Below are 23,629 nucleotides of genomic sequence, written 5' to 3'. Positions count from 1 at the left end.
CCCTGAGACTAAAGTTTTGATTATCAAGAGGCTGAAGACCAGATCCACTGCTGATGTGGCAGACACCTTCAATGTGTCTCAGCGTCAAGTACAGAGGATAAAAAAAAGATTTGAAGAGACTGGAGACGTTTTTGACAAGCCCAGGTCAGGCAGACCCCGCAAGACAACTGCTCAAGAGGACCGTTTGTTGGCTCGAAAATCCAAGGCCAGCCCATTTTCCACTGCAGCAGAGCAAAGAAGGTGGATTTTTCAGATGAATCTTCTGTTGAATTACATCACAGTCGCCGCAAATATTGCAGGAGACCTACTGGTGCCCGAATGGATCCGAGATTCACCCAGAAAACAGTGAAGTTTGGTGGCGGAAAAATCATGGTCTAGGGTTACATCCAGTATGGGTGTGTGCGAGAGATCTGCAGGGTGGAAGGCAACATCAATAGTCTAAAATACCAAGAAATCTTAGCTACCTCTTATATTCCCAACCATAAAAGAGGCCAAATTCTGCTGCAGGACGGTGCTCCATCGCATACTTCCATCTCCACATCGAAGTTCCTCAAGGCGAAGAAGATCAAGATGCTTCAGGATTGGCCAGCCCAGTCACCAGACATGAACATCATTGAGCATATGTGGGGTAGGATGAAAGAGGACGCATGGAAGACGAAACTAAAGAATATTGATGAACTCTGGGAGGCATGCAAGACTGCTTTCTTAGCTATTCCTGATGACTTCTTCAATAAATTGTATGAATCCTTGCCAAACCGCATGGATGCAGTCCTTCAAGCTCATGGAAGTCATACAAGATATTAAATTTGGATCTCACAGCACCACAACTTAATTTGCTGACATATTTTTGTATTTGCAGTAAATTTGTTCCATTTCTGTATAGGCGACAAAACTTTTGTCTTGCCAAAATTTGACCTTTCTGTCTTGATTAAATGATAAATATTTTTTCTGTGAAAATTATTTATTTCAGTGCATTAAACATCATTTGGGAGGGTTTTAGCGGGTTTTAGGTTTCATATGAGCTATTTCTAACACCAATGAATTAATTAAAAGTCAGGTTAATATCAGGTATTTCTAGAAAATAGATAAGCGACATCTATTCTGTGCTCTGGAAGCTTGTCACAAATACAATTTCCTTGGCAATAAAAGCTCACTCTGATCCTAACCTCCACTAGATGGCGATATTAACTAACAGCTCTTTTATGTTGGGTTTTTTTTATTTTATGAACAGCAGCTCCATTAAATTAGTGTATTTTGCATACACATTTGTTCACATGCGTTCACTTGCAACTGCAAGTGAGATTTACTTTTTTCTTTTCTTGTTTTATTTAAACATCAAGTGTCATATTTCATCTCAATCCCTTCTCTGACATGGCTGTCCCCTTGGTAGCAGCCCAGGCATATACTTAATAAAAATAAGTATATCAGGTAGTTATGATGGAAATTACGTCACATCTGTTTGATAAATAGAAAAACAAAATATTGTATTTACATTTTCATATTTTATTAATGACCTGTTTCTGGGTATTGACCAAGAGGCAAACCAAATAGACCTACCTAAAATGTTAATGGCTGCAAAAATGTATACTCAAATATCAGACGCTTCTGATGCTACTACGGTTACCATAGTAGGCCTATTCATGACGAAAAACAACAAAGACGTTAAACAGCGGTAAGTTATATATCATAGCATGTAAAAGGGTAAGCACGACGCTGAGTTCTATATTATCTGGCAACCTCAGGAGTCAGCTGACCTGCTGCCGATGACAGTGAAGAGAGACAGAGAGACACATCGCATCGCTGCTCTCTTGTAACAAAGAGTGATTTGTTTTTATCCGTGGGGTTTTAATCAGCCACCATGAGCAGCACACAATCGTACACACGCTTCAGTGACGAAAGCTACAAAAACTGGTTGAAAACAACGGAGAGTCTCTCTATACTGAGGAATGGCATTGAGGACTTCGTTGAAAAGGAAACCGAAACTTATCACACCTCTCTTCGAAAAAGTAGTAGGCTCAATGGACAAACCTGTACGCGAACGTGCGATAATAAGGTATAAGTTACACTGTAAATGCATAGTCAATGTAACGTTATAGCGAAACGATCTTTATTCGTTTCATTGTATGGTGTTTATATAACGTACAAAAAAAATCACCCAATGTATCGGGCTGCTGCTGCATGAAATGTACACTTAGACAATGTAGAAATACTGTGGAATTCATATAAAATGAAGAGTGTGTAACATACTTTAGATGGCCGTTACAAGTGAAATGCAGAAAAATAGCTGTAGAGTAAAATTATTAGTAAACTGAATTTTACAATTCAGTTTACAAATAAATACATGTAAAACTAAAATAAATGATTATTAACAATTAATGACTAGTTAATTATTTATACAGCTTACAGGTCCCATTATGAGGTATTAAGATAAACTGTCAATAATTTTTAAACACATTTCACGCATCTTTCTCTATAACTGTGTATTTTCTTCAATTCATCTTAGCCCAGGATTGTGTCCTATACGCTTTAGTAAGTTGCTTTGTTTTTGTCTTATGAAAAAGTAGCAGAACCCTGTCTGTGTCTGTCCATCCATCCACATCAAAGATTCTGGGAATGTCCGTACCTACCTGTTTCTCAAACTGTGCTTTGCTGCTCCCCGTAGTCTCTCTGCGAAGTGTGTAAATGCTGGAGGAAAGAAATTGAGGCCAATCATAATGGAAAGGGTAACTGTATACACTGGGACAACTGCCGGCCACATCTATGGTCCACAGAAAAGTGGGAAGTCGCCAAGGTAAGTTACTTTCATCTTTAATAACCATGGCAATGATGGCATTATTATAGTGTGGCAACTGAGTGCTGTCTGTTGCATATGGGGAGGGTTACATTTAGTGTTGGTGAACAAAAATCAGTGTCCATTACATTTTTATCTTTGTGGATTGCATGTTTCGCATGGCAGGCATATATGCCACGTGGGCACAGACAACACTGCAAGTTTTCCCAGTTTGATGTTGCTGCCATCCTGAACTTAATGAGTTCCTGTAAACATTTCAAAAACATCCCAGGGCAATATGTGAGAAATGTAAGTATACTGAAATGCAGATATCCTGTTTTTTAACCCTTCATATGATCAATTTCTGCATTACATCATTCTGAACCTCTATATCCGTTTTAGACTTCTCGGTTCGGCTATTGAAATACTGTAGATCTCACTGTGTGCTGGATAACATATTTTACACATATTTCTCTTCAACATAAGGTCATAAATGTACGGAACAGTGCGATGCACTCCCCCGACTTGAAAATGAGTAATGAGGACATGATCAGGCATCATAAAACTGTCATGCAGTTAGCCAAGATGCTAGAACCTCATATCCCGCAACTGAAAGACTTGGAAAAGGAGATAAAACAGGTGGATGGAAAATTGTAGTATTTTAGTATATAGTATTACCTTTATTAATATTTAATAATAATAGTGATTAGGAAAAATGTCACTCTTTACCAGTATAATTATATTATTCATAATTCAATTCTGATTTTTTCCCCCCTTCCATGTAGTTTAATAATATCTTGGACAAGAATTTCAATAAAGCCCCATGCGAAGTAGATGGCCAAAAGGTTGATTTTCAGACCATGAAAGTTCTGGACCGTGAGCAACAAGCATTGAAAGAAAGGATTGAAGACTTTATCACACGCTTTGACGGGAACCAAGACGAAAATGCCAAAGTAAGTAAAGTAGTAAAAGATCAACACTGAACTATGTAAGTGTGAACTGCATCATGTTTGTTTTAAAACATAAATTTATTTTAAGGAAGAACCACAGGACATGAAGAGTCTCCTGGATTTCCTGGACCAAAACAAAGATCTCTTGGTGAACCTGGGCCCTGAAGTCGACAAACTTAAAGAGATGCAGGCAAAAGTAGATCAACATGAGAAGATAATCACCAATCTGGATGATAGAGTGAAGAACCTGGAGAAGGAGAAGCATGGTAGGAAGAAAACTATATCATTAATATTTATATTGGATTTAGTAATTTAGAAATATAAACAATTATAAGCAATCATCTGACCCACTTAAAGGGATAGTTCACCCAAAAATGAAAATGTGATGTTTATCTGCTTACCCCCAGTGCATTCAACATGTAGGTGTGTTTGTTTCTTCAGCAGAACACGAATGAAGATTTTTAACCCCCTCCGTTGCAGTCTGCCAGTCATATAATGCATGTGAATGGGTAACGATTCTATGAGAGCAAAAAAAACATGCTTAGAAAGAGCCAAAGAGCCCTGTGGCTCATGACGACACATTGATATCTTAAGACACAAAACGATCAGTTTGTGTGAGAAATCGAGCCGTATTTATATATATATATTTTTACCTCAAATACAACGCTATATCCAACAGCCTGGAACACGCTTCAATTCCGTAAGGTCAATATACGTGTACGTGTAAAGACATAACTTCCAGTATACACGATCTGGCATAGTTTATGCCAACGCCAGGAGTGAATCTCATACACCACGCCAGAGAGTGTATTTTGACCTTACCGGAAGTTAAGTGCGTTCCAGGCTGTTGGATATAGAATTGTATTTGAGGTAAAAAATGATATAAATACAGTTCGATTTCTCACACAAACTGATCGTTTTGTGTCTTAAGATATCAATGTGTCGTCATGAGCCACAGGGCTCTTTGTGCATGTTGTGTAAGCATGTCTTTTTTGTTCTCATAGAATCATTACCCATTCACATGCATTATATGACTGGCACACAGCAACAGTTGGAGTTAAAAATCTTCATTTGGGTTCTACTGAAGAAAAAAAGACAGTACATGTTGGATGCACTGGGGGTAAGCAGATAAACATCGAATACATTTTTTTGGGTGAACTATCCCTTTAAGTAGGTCTTATGCCATTTCCTAATTACATTTATTGTCTTTGTATTGTAACATAAAGTATGCTTAAATGCCATTTCTACTGTATATGGAAGCCCGTTTCCACCACTAAATAAAAAAATAAAAAGAGTAATTGCGATTTTATCTCAGAATTCATAGTTTTTTTCTCACAATTGCGAGTTATAACGTCAGAATTTTGAGATATAAATTTGCAATTGCATGATATTAAGTCAGAATTCAGACTTTTTATCACGCAATTGCAAGTTTATATCTCAGAACTCTGACTTTATATCACGCAATTGTGAGTTTATATCTAGGATTGACTTTAAAACTCGTAATTGTGAGAAAAAAATCTGAATTGTGACTTTATAACTTGCAATTGTGAGAAAAAAAGTCTGAATTCAGAGACAAAGTTGCAATTACTCTTCTTATTTTTTTATTTAGTGGCGGAAACGGGCTTCCATAATACTGAAATGTGTGTCATGAATTGAAAATAATAATTACGTGCTTTACATGCGTTTTAATGTTAGTCTGCACATCAAAAAAGTGCACATCTTTAAATCATGACACAATTAAAACAGTTAATTCAAATGTAATGTAATGTAAAACTGTTAATTTGACATTACTAAGTGCACTTTTTATAAAACTACATAAGTGTGTTAAAAACATTCATGAAAGTGTGCTCTTTTCTATATTATCCTAAACATACACTACAAGTGCACATGCGGTACTATTAAGTGCACTTCTTTTTCAGAGGATGTCTTGCTTTTAAGACACAGAACAAATGAATCAACCAAATCAAACGTTTTACACATCTTGAATAATTTTGTTCACATTTAAGTCTTACTATATTTCATTTTGTCTCATTCTTTCATGCTTCTCCATCCACAGATCCAGTGTTTCCTGGCAACCCACTTAGATACAAGAATCATCTTTATGAATATTGTCGTACAAAGAAATGGCTAGAGGACAAATGGCCTGTTTTTACAGAGTTTCAGGAAGCACAGGGTAACAAATTCATCATGAGTCCACGTAACATGAAATGCACAATAGTCCTAGTAACAAATAAAACATGTAAACAGTACTGGGAAAGTGGTAATGCACAAATGAAAATCTTTCATTCAGGTTGGATTCAACAGTAATCTTACAGTTTTCATCTTCTCTTCAGGTTACAGGGGTGAAGTGAAGGTGAATGGGAAAATTTTCACTGGCGAAAAGGTGCATAACGACAAAAAGAGCGCCCATCAGGAGGTGGCATACATTGCCCTTGAGAAGCTGAAATTACAGGAAGAAAGCACAGATGAACCATCATGCTCAGGCACGCAACCTGAAGCTTCCTGCACATCTTCCTCAGGTAAAACAGATATTGTGTTTTAGTACTGAATAATGTGCACAGTCATGCATTGAGATGATAACTATGACTACAATGCAATTTTGTCTTTTGACATTTCAGGAATCATTTTCCTTGGTAAAGTGACTGTGGATCTTGATCAAGAAGTCACGTCTGATAGATGCTCTGCAAAGGAAGAAGCAACTGAAGCCGCTTATAAGGTTTTATGGGAAAGGTTTCGCATCAGTTCTCCAGCAGAAGGTAAAACACAAACTTAAGATTAAAGGGAGAGTTCACCCAAAAATGAAAAATTCTTTCATCATTTACTAACCCTCAAATTGTTCCAAACCTCCATAAATGGAAAATATTTGGAAGAATGTTGATAACCAAACAGATCCCGAGCCCCATTCACTACCATAGTACAAAAAAAAAAAAATACTATGGTAGTGAATGGGGCTCGGGATCTGTTTGGTTAAAGGGATCCCATGGTGTTGAGACTTGTATGGCTTAATATAACATAAATGATGTATCTTACTGAATTATGTGGTAGAAAACCCATGAAAGATCTACGTTATTTAAAAAATCGATTTTATATTTGGACCATGGGCGGCGCCATTTTGTTTGCGTTCTAGGTTGATGACGTAGAGTGGTTGAACTCCTCAATCAGCTGGCATTACCCGTTGCTATTTTTACCACAACGCAACTCGAAAATTGTTTCAGAGTTAAACAAAACAAATGAATTGCTTTGTAATTGTACTTAAAACACACTCAAACATACATGTGCACACAAACTCACCTACACAAGTCACAAACAGATCGGCGGGCGCGCACACACACACCTGACTGCTCTGTCTCAATCGCATGCATCATCACCAAAACATCCTGCCTCTCTTCCTCACGTTACTTTATCCCATCGTCCTACCTAGATATTTCCCTCTGCTGGTCACATTAGGCATTATAGTTAATCTACTATCAACAGTCTATCTAGGGAACAGGATGTGTTGAACAGGATATCAACACAGGGAATAGATTGAGGGTTATGTATGCGCGCGCAGTGCGTGCGTGTGTGTGTGTGTTCGCGCCGATCTGTTGGGGTGTGTGTGTGTGTTCGCGCCGATCTGTTGGTGTGTGTGTGTGTTCGCGCCGATCTGTTGGGGTGTGTGTGAGTCTGTGTGAGAGAGAGAGTTTGTGTGCACATGTATGTTTGAGTGTGTGAAGTCGGACAGCTGTTTGTAAATCGGCTTTACTCGTTATTGCGGTGGAACGTGAGACTGAATGACTGCACTCGAACATGTCCACTATGGTGTCGGACAACACTACAAATGGCCGTCCCTTCAAATAATGCCCTATTTAAGGGTATAGGGTCGATTTCGGATTCAGCCCCTGTCGTGGAGACTGAGCAGCCCAACATCTCGATTGAGACAGAGCCTGTCGTGTGCGCGCCCGCCGATCTGTTTGTGACTTGTGTAGGTGAGTTTGTGTGCACATGTATGTTTGAGTGTGTTTTAAGTATAATTACAAAGGAATTCATTGGTTTTGTTTAACTCTGAAACAATTTTCGAGTTGCGTTGTGGTAAAAATAGCTACGGGTAATGCCAGCTGATTGAGGAGTTCAACCACTCTACGTCATCAACCTAGAACGCAAACAAAATGGCGTCGCCCATGGTCCAAATATAAAATCGATTTTTAAAATAACGTAGATCTTTCATGGGTTTTCTACTACATAATTCAGTAAGATACATCATTTATGTTATATTAAGCCATACAAGTCTCAACACCAGGGGATCCCTTTAAAAACATTCTTCCAAATATCTTCCTTTGTGTACAGCAGAAAAAGGCATTTATACAGGTTTGCAACAATTTGAAGGTAAGAAAATGATGACAGAATTAAAATATTTTGGTGCACTATTATTTGTGTTGCAACAGGTCGGACATACAGGTCAGTGATCATGGAATATTTCCACAAACAGTGTTTCCAAAACCCGACAGAACACTTTGTTCAAAATGATGACGACACATACATTTGCAAGCTCAAACTCATTGGCCCTTTTACTTTTTATGACAAAGGTAATAATGGCACTTCCCCTGTTAGTCATTGATTAAACATCTTTTATCTCACGGGAGGTTTGTGTGGATTTACAAGCTATTGTTTGTCTTCATTTCTTGCATTTCTTAGAGGGCTCCACCAAGAAAAGACAGGCGGAGCAACAGGCTGCTAAAGTTGCTCTGCAGCATCTGTCAGGGATCCTCAACGCTGCTCCAATATCAGACACTGAGAAGAACTTCAAAGGTGCTCTAAAGGAGCGCCTAGAGATGCTGGGTCTCAATTGTCCCATTTATGACACAGAGAATAAGGCAGAGATCAGTGATCATATCAGCGGCATCAGCTCGGACCTGGCAACTTCTATTAGTCTATCTATTAGTCAAGAGGCAGAGAGAGAGTTTTCAGAACTGAAGTCTGAAAACGTCTCCACATCAGCACAGCTCCCATCATGTCAAGAGCCAGTCTGTGTTCCTGCTCCTGTGCTGCCGGACCCTCAAGAATCCATTTCTCCAGCCGCACAGACGAAAAAGCCCAGGATTGAATGTCCAGGTAATAGAGCATATAAGAAGAAATAAGGTATTAGTTGGGTATCAATACAAATATAAAAAATTCATCCTCATTTCCTTGCTCCTACGTCCTCAAGCCTGTAACCCGGAAACCGATCGAACTCAGCTATTTTGAAGGATGTCGCAAATCTTACGTGATAGAGTTCTCTAGAATTCTCTAGAGTGGTGCAAGGATAATGTCAAAACCCAGAAGATTAATTCGCCAGAGGTTCCCTTGAGATTTTCCTATGGGTTTGTACGCAATAAACATAACCGCTTCAAAATTTGCGTTGTCGATAGAGGTGTGTGTAATTTACGTTGTAGAACCAAACGTCCAAGTATCGCCGCCAACTTATGTTTAAAGGTTCTCATCCAAAATTTCTGTGCGCTAAAAAATAAATACGACCTCACGTTGTGTCAATCACGTTTACACACTGCTTCAGAAACTTTCGTCCGTCCAAAAAAAATTCAGAGCAGGTTCAATTTTCTGCATCCGTAGCAAGCATTTTGAAAGGGGTTTTGATAATTCAGAGCCAACGGATGACGAATACAAAAAAAAAAAAAAAACACAAAAATGTCGGACTCAGTGTGCAAAGACCTTCACACAGGCCTGTATTTTACTCATAAATTGAAAAACCTTGGGGAACCACTGGTGAATTCGTTTTCTGACTTTAAAAATAAAATGCAATAGATGCATGAAAAAAAAACAAAAAAAAAAACAGAATATTATAACACGATGAATAAATGTGACTCAAAAATCTTTTGACATTTCAGGAATCATTTTCTTTGGTGAAGTGACTGTGGATCTTGATCTGGAAGTTGCATCTGATAGATGCTCTGCAAAGGAAGAAGCAACTGAAGCCGCTTATAAGGTTTTATGGGAAAGATTTCGCATCAGTGCTCCAGCAGAAGGTAAAGTAAAAAGTCAGTTTTGTCAAATTTATTAACAACATTTATAATAAAGCCAAACACTAAGTCATATGCCAATATTTTCACATTTAAAGTGTCTCACTCTCACTTCAGGCTTAACCTAACATAAAATATGTTTTGAGTTTGGTAATATTTATTTTTGTGGTTTAATGCTTATTTAAAGGGAAGAACTCAATGTGTTCAGGTGAAGGTATCAAATCAGACTCAATAGAAGGGGTTAAAGAAGTCCCTCAAGGCTCTGTACTGGGACCATTTTTATTTACTAGTATATATATATAAAAACTGTCTTGACGTTAATATTGAAAACGCAAGGTTTCGCTTTTTTATGCGGATGATACTGTCATCTATATCTCTGCTCCTACAAAACAACAAGCTCTGGCCGATTTACAATCTGCTTTTGACATTTTTCAAGCAAGGTTTTATACTTCAAAGCTGGTTTTAAATGTTGAGACAACTAAATTAATGTGGATATCAAAACCTAAAAACTCTTCTGATAGTTCAAAGCAAAATGGAACTTTGCAAGCTAAACAATGTAGAAGTATATATACCTGGGCATCATAATTAATGACATTACATTTAAGCTCACACATTACTTACTTGAAAGTTAAAGAGGCAGCTAGGGTTTTTATTTTAGAAATAAGTCTTGCTTTTCATTTAATGCAAGGAAGAAACTTCTTCTGTGTCTACGACTCCCTTACCGATTCATGGGGATATAATGTATCAGCGTGCTCCTTCTTATCTTCTTGCCTCCCTGGATGCTGTGTCAAGGATTTCGTAAGATTTATTATGGATTGTAAATCCTCTACACATAATTGGGCATTATATAATAGAGACTTGGCCTTCTCTTGCTGTTTAAAGGAAAATCGGTACTTGTTGATTTACAAAGCAATTTTTTTGACCAACTTATCTCTGTTGTTTAAGCCAACAAAAAGCAGTTGGTAACTATTTATTGCGTTCACAATCTTATTATAATCTCCATGTTCCTTCAGCTAGAACTAATCTAATCATATGTGTACTTGTATAACTGGGCTGCGTTCTTGGCCAGGACACTCCTGTAAAAGAGATTTTTCATTTCAGTGAGGTTCTCTCCTGGTTAAATAAAGGCTAAATTAAAAAAAAAAAGTGAGCTAAATATGTTATGATTTTCAGAAGTGCATAACAGTTTTAGTTTGTTTTACAACAGGTCAGACGTACAGGTCAGTGATCATGGATCATTTCAACACCCATGATTTACAAATGCCAACAGAAGAGTTTGTTGATGATGACGGCAACACAACCATCTGCATACTCAAATTCAATAAATCTTTCACTTTTTATGACAAAGGTATGACAATGATTTTTTTATTTTATTAATAGTTTTATTAACACTTCCCCTTATATCTTTATATTAGGTGGCCTTAACTACTATGTACTTACATCAAAATATAATTGTTTAACACAAAAATATTGTGTTCATATTGTATTACAGAGGTGTGATACAGGAAAAGTTAGGGACAGGTGTGGTGATAATGGTACATTTAAGGGGTTAGGTGTAAGGGAGGTGTCAAAAGTGTAACTATAAATGTAACTACATAAATTAATTACAAATGTAATTATATGCAGGCAAAATTTTTTAAGTACAATGTAAAAACATGTATGTACTTAATAAGTGCGTTGTATCAAATGATTATTAAAATGTTAGTACAAATAGTTAAGGCCACCTAATATAAAGTGGGTCAGTGAGAGGCACCAATTTACTAAAATATGTGTTTTGATTTACAAGCTATTGTTTGCTGACCTTTTGTCTTCATTTCTTGCATTTCTTAGAGGGCTCCAACAAGAAAAGACAGGCGGAGCATCAGGCCGCTAAAGTTGCTCTGCAGCATCTGTCAGGGATCCTCAACGCAGCTCCAATACCAGACAATGAGGAGAACTTTAAAGGTGCTCTAAAGGAGCGTCTAGAGAGGCTGGGTATCAAAAGTCCCACCTATGATACTAAAGAGTATAAAGAGGCGATCAGCAAAGAGCAGGTGACCAGCGGTATGAGCCCACACGTTTCAAACTGTGAGTTTGACTTGAATGGAAACTGTTCAAATTCTTGCATCTACTTTATGACATTACATTTTGAAAAGTATTTTTTGTTTCTTTTGTTGGTCTCGCTATTTCTGCAGTATCTATCAGTCAGGAGGCACAGCAAGAGCATTCAGAGCAGACATCTGAAAGCACCTTCACATCAGCACAGCTCCCATCATGTCAAGAGCCAGTCTGTGCTTCTGCTCCTGTGCTGCCGGACCCTCAAGAATCCATTTCTCCTCAGAGGAAAAAGCCCAAAATATATTGTCCAGGTGAAGATGATATGCTATATCTGGGGAACCCAGTAGGGAGTGCTAGCGGTACAGTGTAAGCATATGAACTGATTTGTAACTGCACTCTCATCTGTTTGTACATCTTTGTGTATTTTACAGAAATCGATGAGCTTTTTAATGTATATAATCTCAAGCTTCCACATGTGAAGATGGAGAACATAGAGTGTAATATGAATTTTAAATGTAGTGTGGAAATCAACCTAGAAGAATTTACTTGTGCTAACAAACAAGGTTACGACTCCAAGAAAGAAGCCATTCGAAAAACCTACCTGTTTTTTGGCCATGCAGTGTCAATTTTGGATGCTAGTACAGGTACTTTTGTGTATTTATGTGCTCATAATGTAAAATATGAATGTTCCTTGACTAACGCTTATTTTTTTCTTACCTTGAACTCAAGATGAAAAGACATCCATTGCAAAGGTGAAGGAGGTTTTTTCTCAGAATTTTCTTCCTCTTCCACAAGAAGATGTTGAAGGCTCAGCAAAGCCATTTTACTGCTCACTAAAAAACATAAGTTACAAAGTTATCTATACAGGACAAGGTTAGTATGAGTGTCTTATTTGATGTTAAACAGATTGAGAAAACAATTTCATACTCAACAGAATCAAGAAGAACCTAATTTTCAGAGTCAATGACAAATAAGTACATTCAAGATAAAGAAAATTAAAACTACTATCAGGAGCGGATTAACGCACATGCTTAAATTGAAATAATATTGCATAGCACACACCACATATATATTAAAATATGCAATATTACACACACACACACACACACACATATATATATATATATATATACACACACCGATCAGGCATAACATTATGGTCAGTATTTATCAAAAGTGGTCCAAGGAAGAACAGTGGTGAACCTGCGACAGGGTCTTTGGTAGCTAAGGCTCTGATGCACATGGGGAGCGAAGGCTGGCCCGTGTGGTCCAAATAAACAGAAAAGCTACTGCAGCTCAAATTGCTCAAGAAGTTAATGCTGATTCTGATAGAAAGATGTCAGAATAAACAGTGCGCCGCACTATGTTGCATATGGGGCTGCATAGCCGCAGACCAGTCAGGGTGCCCTTTCATGGAAACGGTATTCCCTGGTGGCTGTGGCCTCTTTCTGCAGGAATTGTGCTCCAAATTCCCCAGATCTCAATCCAATCGAGCATCTGTGGTATGTGCTGAACAAACAAGTCTAATCCATGGAGGCCCCACCGCGCAACTTACAGGACTTAAAGGATCTGCTCCTAACATCTTGGTGCCAGATACCACAGCACACCTTCAGGGGTCAAGTGAAATCCATGCCTCGAGTCAGGGTCAGGGCTAGCCTGCTTAAAACTAGACCATTCTCAGTAGTAACTGAGTTATGGTCTGGCAAAGTTTCATAGACAAATCATTTCCAAAGGGGAGTAACCAACATACAGCTCAAATGCCTCTGGGTGCAACTGGATAGGCCTAAAACCAATCAGAGCGATGAAGGAGATGAGCTTGTAGAGCGACGGTAAAATATCTGAGGCTCTGACAGCAATTCTCTGTTTGTGATTTCGAGGAAGATTTTGCCATAGCTTCTGGCGACTTTTGCCGTTGTTGTAAAAGAAATATGATAATAGCTGGTGTCCATCGCCACTCCATCAACATTTGTGCAAAATTTGGAAACCGTAATAGCATTTCAGACCGACTGAAACATCTCGGATTGACGGTCGAACAGAAACGCATTTGCCCCCATTGTAAGGCATTTGCATTGAGATTAGATTGCGATTTGCAATATTTTGAAAATAAAATAATATTGATGAGTCTTTGGAAAATTGTGTCTTACAAACTTTATTCAAATTCAGTCATTTCAGATTAGAACATTTTCAGTTATTTATTTACAACTTTTACATGACTACCAGATCAGTTTTACATCAGACTACCAGTGTAAGGAAATAAGCACAGAAAGGCCAGATCCAGAGCTGCTCTGTCTGTGTGTGTGTGTGTGTGTGTGTGTGTGTGTGTGTGTGTGTGTGTGTGTGTGTGGGTTAGCACAGGATCACGCTCCCCATCCTCCTCATCAAAGTAGCCGGTGTAATCCACATCTGGGATCTGAGTGTGGTTCTGTGCTCGGGTTTTAACAACAAGGAAAAGTTTCAATAGTTTAAATGGACGTGATAGCTGATTTGAACGAGTGATGTTCCACGATGGCATCCATCTTTGTAATGAACAAAATCTCCTTCACCATCGCTGCGCTGTCGTCATCGTGTAAAGCCCGTCCCCACCGCGATTTCGACGGATTAGAAATGGGCTTGAATGGGCTCTTTGCCAGACTACTTGCAGAGCAAATCTAAATTTACCAGAAGTTGTCTGTGTTTTCCCAGGCTAGGTCAGGGCTGTTTTGGCAGCAAATGGGAACCAACAAAATATTGGGTCATAGTGTTATGCCTGATCGGTGTATCTTTCTATACACTGAGAACAGAAATGTAAAAGCATGTATTAAATACCTGAATTATTGTCTTTTTATTCAAATATGATGTGGTCTTTTTTAGGGTCGTCAGAGGGTGAAGCCAAGTTAGATGCTCTCCAGAATGCCTTACGTTCACTATCACCTCTCTTTGATTATGCCTCACTAACTGGAGCCAATACTGCTGAAGAGGTGAACATTCAGCTGAGCTCCATGCTGAAGGGGGCCAGTCAGAAAGACCCCACCATTTCCCTGAAGCCTTTGGAACAGGCCTATATCCAGCTGTCGTTCTGTGACTACACGGTGAAGTGCACATGCAAGAACTCTAAGAAAGCAGCCCGGAATCATCTCAGTGCACGCATACTGGGTCTTTTGGGGGTAAAGACAGGTCAGAGCAACTGAATATCAACCAGCTTCTCTTAACCGTACATAAGTACATTATTATAAAATAATAATTGGATGATTTTCATTCAGTTCTGAACCTCTTGCAGGAGAAAATAATGCATCTTTGAGAAACCGTTTAAATGAGTGGTTCGTACAGCAGCATCTGCCACAGCCAGTGTTTGAGGACACAGAAGAAGTGCTCGGAGCGAAGGCTACTTTCTCTGTCCAGTTAACCTGCTGCAGTCCAGGTGGGCTATCACTCAACACAACAATACATGTTCAATTCATATTTAATGTTATTTAAGAATAAATATTTAATAAGTAATCAATAATAAATACAGTGCCATTCAAAAGTTTGGGGTCAGTGAGATAAAAAAAAAAATCTGCTTTTCCAAGAATTTATTTGATAAAAAATACAATAAAACCAGTAATATTGTGAAATATTACAATTATTAAATCAGTGTCACATGATCCTTCAGATATCTTTCTAATATGCTGATTTTAAACATTTCTTATTGTTATTAATGTTGAAAACAGTTAATTTTTCTGTAAACCGTGATGCATTTATTTTCAGGATAGAAAGATATTTGGGTAACACTTTATTTTACAGTGTCCTCGTAACACGTTACATGTACTTACCATATTAATAACAGTAAATTATGCATAATTACATGCAACTAATCCTCAACCAAACCCTAATCCTATAGTAAGTACATGTAGTTAGTTAATGTTACTCAGTACTTAACTATATTATTAAACTGTAACAATGACACCTTAAAACAGTGTAACCCTTTATTTTAACATGTCCTTGTAACAGTGTCATTATTCTATTAAGTATTGAGTAATAATAATTATTAATCAACTACATGCACTTACTATATAATTAGTAGGGGTTTGGGGTTACGCTTTATTTTAAGGTGTAAATGTTACAGTGTAATTATACATTTAAATACTGAGTAATAATAATTACTCAGATATTCAAGATATTAACAAGATATTCTCTGAAGAGAATTTGAGTGGTGCTTTCATTGGCCAAACTCAGCACTAGGCAGTTACTAGATTGCTAGAAAGCAACTCCCAAGTCTGTGCAATGTTCTGGTGCTGAGATATGACTTCATTATGTTGCTACAACATGGTTGCTAGGATTGTCTAAATGGTTCTTAGGGTGTAGCTACACAGTTACCATGGTGAGTCTTATCGACCTTTTTCCCACCCAAATCAAAAGAGCACACCCCCATGCCTCTAGGATTTCTGGTGCCAAGATATAGCCTATTCATGTTGCTAAGGTGCTCTAAATGGTTGCTAGGGTGTGGCTATTCCGTTTATAGTGATAGTTGTAGACTACTTCTATGGTACTCTGGTACCAAGATATGGCCGGCTCATATACAGTTGCTAGAATGCTCTAAATGGTTGCTAGGGCGTTTGCAAGATAGTTGCCAGGGTGAGTCAAAAGAGGCCCCCCAATTGTCTCTACGACGTTCTGATACATAGATATCCTTATCACCTTTTTCAATGGAAATCTATATGGGGTGATTGCTGGGGTGCTGTAAATGGTTGCAAAGTTATGATGTCACTACTTATTGGCTGATTGCTGGGCTGAGTCATATGAGCCCACCCACAAGTCTCTGACACTCTGATCCTGAGATATTAAGCCAATATTAAGTCTGTGGGACTTTTTTACAGTTAGGGTTAGTTCCATGTTATTATGCATAATGTATATTATTGTAACGGATTCACAGAGGCAGGATTCAAAAGCAAGTAATTAGTTTATTTGACGGATGGTGTCACAGAAGTCAAAACTCAGAACACTGAAGAAGTCCGGATAAGACAGAGCAGTGAGAGAGGCTCTGTTGGCGACACGGGCAGGCTGTGAGCAGCTGTGACTCGGGAGGTCGGTACAGGTAATCCGGGAAGGGATCCAGCGTTTCACGGAAGGGGGAAACGACAACCAACACGGAGACACAAGGGGAAACATCCAACAACGCTCTGACAAAGACAAGAGAGAAACAGAGAGACTAAATAGGGTGAAGGTGATGAGTTGCAGCTGGTGCAGGTGATCAGCCACAGGTGTGTGATGAGCCAATCCCAGGCTCCGCCCTCACCTACATTCAACACGCACCCAAGAGTGAGACAGGGAATCCATGAACCGTGACAGTACCCCTCCCCCTAGGAGCGTCCCCTGACGCTCCCAGCCGACCTTACCTGTTGATTGTAATCATCAATAAGGGAGTGATCCAGAATGTCCCTAGCAGGAACCCAACTTCTCTCCTCCGGACCGTAACCTTCCCAGTCCACCAAGTACTGGAAACCGCGTCCCCTCCGTCTAGAATCCAGAATGCGATTAACCGAATATGTTGGTTCCCCATCTACGAGTCGCGGCGGTGGGGGAACCGGGACTGGCGGATTAAGGTGGGAGTGAAAAACAGGCTTGATTTTGGATACATGGAAGGCGGGATGAATCCTCCTGTACGCCGGAGGGAGTTTGAGGCGGACTGTCACCGGACTAATGATCTTGGTGACAGTGAACGGGCCGATAAATTTGGGAGCAAGTTTATTAGATACGGAGCGGAGAGGAATGTTCTTGGTTGAAAGCCACACTTTTTGACCCACGACGTAAACGGGAGGCTTAGACCGGTGGCGATCGGCTTTAGCCTTGGTGCGCGCTCCCACCTGGAGCAGAGTCTCACGGGCTCTGGTCCATGTGCGATGACACCTCTGGATAAAGGCGTGAACAGAGGGGACCGCGACCTCGGAATCCAGACTAGGAAAAATAGGTGGCTGGTAACCTACACTACACTCAAATGGCGAAAGGCCCGTAGATGACACTGGTAACGAGTTATGAGCGTACTCAACCATAGAGAGTTGTTGGCTCCAGGATGAAGGATTCTTGGATACCAAACATCGCAACACTCTTTCCAGATCCTGATTGGCTCTCTCAGTCTGACCGTTGCTTTGGGGGTGATAACCCGAAGACAGACTAACCGTGGCTCCTAGTAATTTACAAAACTCCTGCCAAAATTTGGACACGAATTGGGAACCTCTGTCGGAGACCACGTCCATCGGGAGGCCATGTAACCGAAAGACGTGGTCTACTACAGATACCGCTGTCTCCTTGGCTGAGGGTAATTTGGGCAAGGGAATGAAATGTGCTGCCTTCGAGAATCGGTCCACGACGGTCAAAACGACCGTCTTGCCCTGGGAGGGCGGGAGGGCGGTAACAAAATCTAGAGCGATGTGGGACCAGGGTCTCGAAGGAACAGACAACGGCTGAAGTAACCCATGAGGAGGTTGGTTAGATGTCTTACCAACCGCACAGACTGAGCAAGCCAAAACAAAACTGTGAATGTCGCGAGCCATAAGTGGCCACCAAAATCGTTGCTTTATTAAACTGCTAGTGCGGTTTACCCCTGGATGACAAGCAATGTTGGAGCAGTGACCCCATTTGAGGACCTCGGATCTTAACCCCTCCGGAACGAACAAACGACTCGGTGGGCCGCCGCGCGGGGGCGTTACCCCTTCTAAGGCCACTTTGACCTTCGATTCGATCTCCCATGTGAGTGTAGAGATAACTATCTTCTCTGGCAAAATACACTCGGGAGTAACCGGGCGTTCGGAAGCATCAAAAATACGAGATAAAGAGTCGGGTTTGATGTTTTTAGACCCGGGGCGGTACGAGAGAACAAAGTCAAAACGTCCGAAAAAAAGTGCCCACCGAGCCTGCCTGGAGTTGAGTCTTTTAGCAGATCTAATATATTCAAGGTTCTTATGATCCGTCCATACAATAAAAGGTACCCCCGACCCTTCAAGCCAATGACGCCACTCCTCCAACGCTAACTTGACGGCCAACAACTCTCTGTTACCAATGTCATAATTGCGTTCGGCAGGAGAAAGACGATGGGACAAAAACGCGCACGGGTGCATCTTGTCATCTGAGGGAGAGCGCTGTGAAAGAACCGCTCCTACCCCCACCTCTGACGCGTCGACCTCTACCACGAACTGACGTGTGGAATCAGGGGCGACTAAGATGGGAGCCGAAACAAAGCGGCTTTTAAGTTTGGCGAATACAGCCTCGGCTGTATCGGACCACCTGAACGTCGTTCGGGGAGAGGTCAAGGCAGTCAGAGGTGCGGCTAGTTGGCTGAAATTGCGAATAAAACGCCGATAGAAATTGGCGAACCCCAGAAACCTCTGTAGGGCCTTACGGGAATCTGGACTTGGCCAATCCATCACAGCCTTAACCTTGTCGGGATCCATGCGCATTCCCTCCGATGACACGATGTACCCTAAAAAAGGAACAGACTGTGCATGAAAAGCGCATTTCTCCGCCTTGACAAAAAGCCCATTCTCTAGCAACCTCTGAAGCACTCGTCTGACGTGTCGAACATGTTCCTGGAGAGACGAAGAAAAAATCAAAATGTCATCCAGGTAGACATATATGAATTGGTCGACCATGTCTCTCAACACATCATTGACGAGTGCCTGGAAAACCGCTGGGGAGTTGGAAAGGCCGAAAGGCATGACCAAATATTCAAAATGCCCCCTGGGGGTGTTAAATGCGGTTTTCCATTCATCCCCCTCCCTGATGCGAACCAAATGATAAGCGTTACGTAAGTCCAACTTCGTGAAGACGGATGCTCCTTGTAACCTCTCGAAAGCTGAAGACATCAACGGCAAAGGATAGGTATTCTTTACCGTGATGTTATTCAGCCCTCGGTAATCAATGCAAGGTCGCAGAGAACCATCCTTCTTCCCCACGAAGAAGAACCCCGCCCCCGCTGGAGAAGAGGAAGGGCGGATGAATTTGGAGGCTAGAGAATCAGAAATATATTTCTCCATGGCCTCCCTCTCTGGAATAGAAAGAGAGTATAGTTTGCCCTTAGGCGGAGACTTACCTGGGAGTAAATCTATAGCACAGTCATAGGGACGATGCGGAGGAAGAGAAGCAGCTCGGGACTTACTGAACACTTCCTTCAGGTCGAGGTACTCCGGAGGCACGTTAGACAGATTCACCGTCTCACTCTGAAAAACAGAACGAGACACAGACGAACAAGCAGACACCAAACAAGACTCATAACATTTATCACTCCACGCAGACCCAGAGTTTTGTCCCCAGTCAACCCTTGGATTGTGTAACTCCAGCCAAGGGTGACCGAGGACAATGGGAGCCAAAGGGGAGTCCAGGATGAAAAATGAAATGCGTTCAGTGTGGTTGCCGGAAGTGATCAGTGTGAGTGGTTCAGTGGTGAATGAAATGTCAGGGAGAACTTGTCCGTTAAGTGCGTTGACAGAAATGGTGTTCTTGAGTGCAATGGTGGTTATGTTGAGTTTATGAACCAGGGCAGAGTCAATGAAGTTACCTTCCGCTCCCGAGTCGAGAAGGGCAAGGCTGGAATAATCCTGAGCTGCCCACAGCAATCTCACCGGGAGGAGAGTGGAGGATGAGGTCTTTTCCACGGAGATCCCGCCCGACAGTAGCCTTCCTTTTACCGCCGGGCGTGGTCTTTTACCGGGCAGGAGTCTAGCAGGTGTCCGTTCCCGCCGCAGTACAGGCAAAGACCACGGGATCTCCGTCTCGCCTTCTCCTCCCGGGAGAGCCGAGCTCGACCCACCTGCATGGGCTCCGGGTCGAAGGTGTGGCTGACCGCATCCGTAGTGCTGGCCTGAGGGCATTCGACGCTCCCAAGCTGAGGCTCCATCCTGGACCTCAGCCGACTCAGACGAGCGTCCACCCTCAACGCAATATCGATGAGACCGTCAATCTTCTCCGGAAGGTCGATGGTAAAGATCTCCTTCTGGATGCGGTCAGCCAGCCCATGCAGGAACATGTCCCACTGTGCCTCCTCGTTCCACTTGCACTCGGCGGCCAGGGTGCGGAACTCGATGGAATAATCCGAGACCGAGCGGTTACCTTGACGGAGCTCTGCGAGTTGACGTGCCGCTTCTCTTCCGGTCACCGCTCGGTCAAACACCCTTCTCATCTCCGCCGCCAGCGTCTGGAACGAGGAGCAGCAAGGATGTTGATTCTCCCACACCGCCGTTCCCCAAAGTGCGGCTCGTCCGGAGAGCAGGGTGAGGACGAATGCCACCTTGGATCTCTCCGTGTTGAAAGTCTGCGGTTGAAGAGCGAAAAACAAGGAACACTTGGTAAGGAAGGCTCTGCAAAAATTGCTCTCACCGGCATAACTCTCGGGGGTAGGCAGACGTGGTTCCGGTTGCCGCGATGCGGATGGTGTGTGGGGAATCGGCGGTGGGTCGGGCACAGTGGGACCGACGAGTTGTTGCATCTGTTGGGTCAGCTCGGCCACCCGTGCCACCAAGGTGTGTACTGCCTTTCCTGTGGCAGTTAAGTTCGCCTCCTGCTGGTCCAGTCTCTCGTTGCTGCTGGTCAGTAGGGCGTTGATACTCGCTGAATCCATGGTTGGTCAGAGCGTTCTGTAACGGATTCACAGAGGCAGGATTCAAAAGCAAGTAATTAGTTTATTTGACGGATGGTGTCACAGAAGTCAAAACTCAGAACACTGAAGAAGTCCGGATAAGACAGAGCAGTGAGAGAGGCTCTGTTGGCGACACGGGCAGGCTGTGAGCAGCTGTGACTCGGGAGGTCGGTACAGGTAATCCGGGAAGGGATCCAGCGTTTCACGGAAGGGGGAAACGACAACCAACACGGAGACACAAGGGGAAACATCCAACAACGCTCTGACAAAGACAAGAGAGAAACAGAGAGACTAAATAGGGTGAAGGTGATGAGTTGCAGCTGGTGCAGGTGATCAGCCACAGGTGTGTGATGAGCCAATCCCAGGCTCCGCCCTCACCTACATTCAACACGCACCCAAGAGTGAGACAGGGAATCCATGAACCGTGACAATTATACAGTGACTACATGGACACTGTAAACTGAAGTATAAAACACACACACTGACTCCCAACTTTATAATGGTAGTGTATATTTATAAATAATACATTTTAAATATATTTAAAAAAATGATTGTTGCTACTCTGCTACTCTCAGTAGTAGTACTGCTACTTAAGTTCAAAATATTTGTGTGTAATATTAAATATTAAAGCATTACAGTTGGTAACAAGTTCATTGTTTGACTTCTAGACTGGGAAGACAGCTGGGAAACAGCAAAGACGAAGCTGCTTCAAGTGCTCAAGCAAAGATTTAGGTTTCTGGATGACAAAAACAACTGAAATCTATTTTAGCTGGGGGAAAACACCTCAGAGGCACTCATTTTATACATTTACATTAAAAAAAGTCTACCAAAGGTATACCAATATAAACACTAAACTTTTTTTAAATCAGCAGAAAATTACAATCGACAAAATGTAAATTGCATTGAGTGCAAACACCAAAGTTTCATAGATTTTCCAAAATTCAATGATTTTGCACTTCCTGAATGTCTTTCAGATGAAAGTGATTCAGTTTCAGAGGTTGTTGTCTCTGCTGAACAACTAATTGTAGCCTAATCTACTACTGTAGAAATGACTTAAAGAGATAATGTACATTTTTAACAGTCACATGGATTATGTCACACTTGCCGTTATATGGACCATCAACATTTACTTCTTACAGCATATCTTCACAGGCTTACAAATGAAACTAAGTACGGTGATGGGAATTATCATCATATGTTTATGTACTTTTATTATCAATCATTTTTGAAGATATTAGCCTCAAACTGTGGAGCATGCATTTTTAAACCCGTTTACAATGAACTACAAATGCTATTTACAAAAAGTTAAACTTTGTGATCATATACGGTGAGGATAGAAGATTAATTTATTACACTTGTCTCTGGCACACTTATTTGGAATTGGTTTAACACTGTATAACTGAACACCCTTCCAGGAACCCAGGGTTTTCTATGTGTTTGTGTATCTTTAATCCACGGTCTCTACAAGTAAAATAATACAATTATTGCACAATCAGTGTTTCAGTGTTTATTTTATGTGGTATGGGTGAACATGATTTCACTATTGTTCCTGGATCAGCATCTTTGTTGATCCTGAAACTACATTCATTCCAATAAACCCATCAGATTTGGAGGACAACTTTACAGTTTATGTCAAGTTACGGCTTACAACCCGAGTTAGGTGCTTCTATATCAGTGTTATTGGTATATTATTTCCGTTTAATTTTAGGAATAAGTTATAGGTAGGGTTAGGACAAAATGTTCAGACCAGAATGACAAAATATGTTGAACCACTTGACAAAATCACAGTGACCATGTGGTAAGCAGCCACTCAGCAAGGCATTATAGTAAAATAAACCCCTTTATTTTGGGGAAATGAGAACTTATGATTAAACCTATTGAGTTTGGGGCAGAACATTAGGATGTTACAAAGTAGATTTCACAATAAATAAATAAAAATAGTGTTCAAATTATTTTGTCGTTGAATTATGGTCATGTTTTGTTGCTTCAACCTGCGCAGAGAGTTTGAAGTGTAATGAAAACTTAAAGCTTGTTCAGTACCACAACCAAATAAATAAATAACTGTTTTGGCAAAATAGCAAAGTGTTGTTCTATGAAATGGCCAGTAGATGTCAATGTATCGTTACAGTTTTGCTACTGATGGCGAGTGATTTTAGTGGTGCTCTGGGTCAGGATGTTCTTTCTGGCTGCTCTTCACACCTAGACCTCGCCAAATTCACAGACCAGGTTCATCCAGATAATACTGTCTACTGCTGATCATAATTTTTTTTTTGACTGTCTTCTAGTGTTTTTTTTATGT

At 40.9% G+C, this 23,629-nt stretch overlaps 1 protein-coding gene across 3 annotated transcripts; it reads left to right on the top strand.

Moving 5' to 3' along the window:
* Positions 1 to 1,767: 1,767 nt before the first annotated feature.
* On the top strand, positions 1,768 to 22,822 carry LOC137065547 (rho-associated protein kinase 2-like). Of its 3 annotated transcripts, none has more exons than XR_010901665.1 (20): positions 1,768 to 2,053; positions 2,663 to 2,791; positions 2,957 to 3,079; positions 3,257 to 3,409; positions 3,556 to 3,723; positions 3,809 to 3,986; positions 5,777 to 5,893; positions 6,054 to 6,239; positions 6,339 to 6,476; positions 8,142 to 8,282; positions 8,392 to 8,808; positions 9,579 to 9,716; positions 10,918 to 11,058; positions 11,541 to 11,777; positions 11,885 to 12,058; positions 12,179 to 12,391; positions 12,477 to 12,620; positions 14,598 to 14,900; positions 14,987 to 15,144; positions 21,999 to 22,822. XR_010901665.1 is itself a non-coding variant. In XM_067437234.1 (20 exons), the coding sequence occupies exons 1-20, from the start codon at positions 1,859 to 1,861 to the stop codon at positions 22,085 to 22,087; spliced, it is 3,501 nt and encodes a 1,166-aa protein (XP_067293335.1). In that variant the 5' UTR covers positions 1,768 to 1,858; the 3' UTR covers positions 22,088 to 22,822. The 3 variants fall into 3 exon arrangements, 2 of the variants coding, with proteins under 2 accessions (XP_067293335.1, XP_067293334.1); XM_067437234.1 differs by having other exon boundaries at positions 11,541 to 11,753; positions 15,004 to 15,144; XM_067437233.1 differs by having other exon boundaries at positions 15,004 to 15,144.
* The last annotated feature ends 807 nt before the right edge of the window (positions 22,823 to 23,629 follow it).

The sequence above is a fragment of the Pseudorasbora parva genome, chromosome 25, assembly GCF_024679245.1.
Source record: "Pseudorasbora parva isolate DD20220531a chromosome 25, ASM2467924v1, whole genome shotgun sequence".
Taxonomy (NCBI): domain Eukaryota; kingdom Metazoa; phylum Chordata; class Actinopteri; order Cypriniformes; family Gobionidae; genus Pseudorasbora; species Pseudorasbora parva.
The sequence above is the reverse complement of the archived record's forward strand: the minus strand, read 5'-3'. Positions and strand labels throughout refer to the sequence as shown.

What these genes read in the sequence shown, in the direction of transcription:
- LOC137065547 (XM_067437233.1), top strand. Translation starts at nt 1,859, where the DNA reads ATGAGCAGCACACAATCGTACACACGCTTCAGTGACGAAAGCTACAAA. An exon ending in CATCAGTGCTCCAGCAGAAG is followed by an intron (nt 9,717 to 10,917) that starts GTAAAGTAAAAA and finishes GTTTTACAACAG; the next exon opens with GTCAGACGTACAGGTCAGTG. An exon ending in TCTTTTGGGGGTAAAGACAG is followed by an intron (nt 14,901 to 15,003) that starts GTCAGAGCAACT and finishes AACCTCTTGCAG; the next exon opens with GAGAAAATAATGCATCTTTG.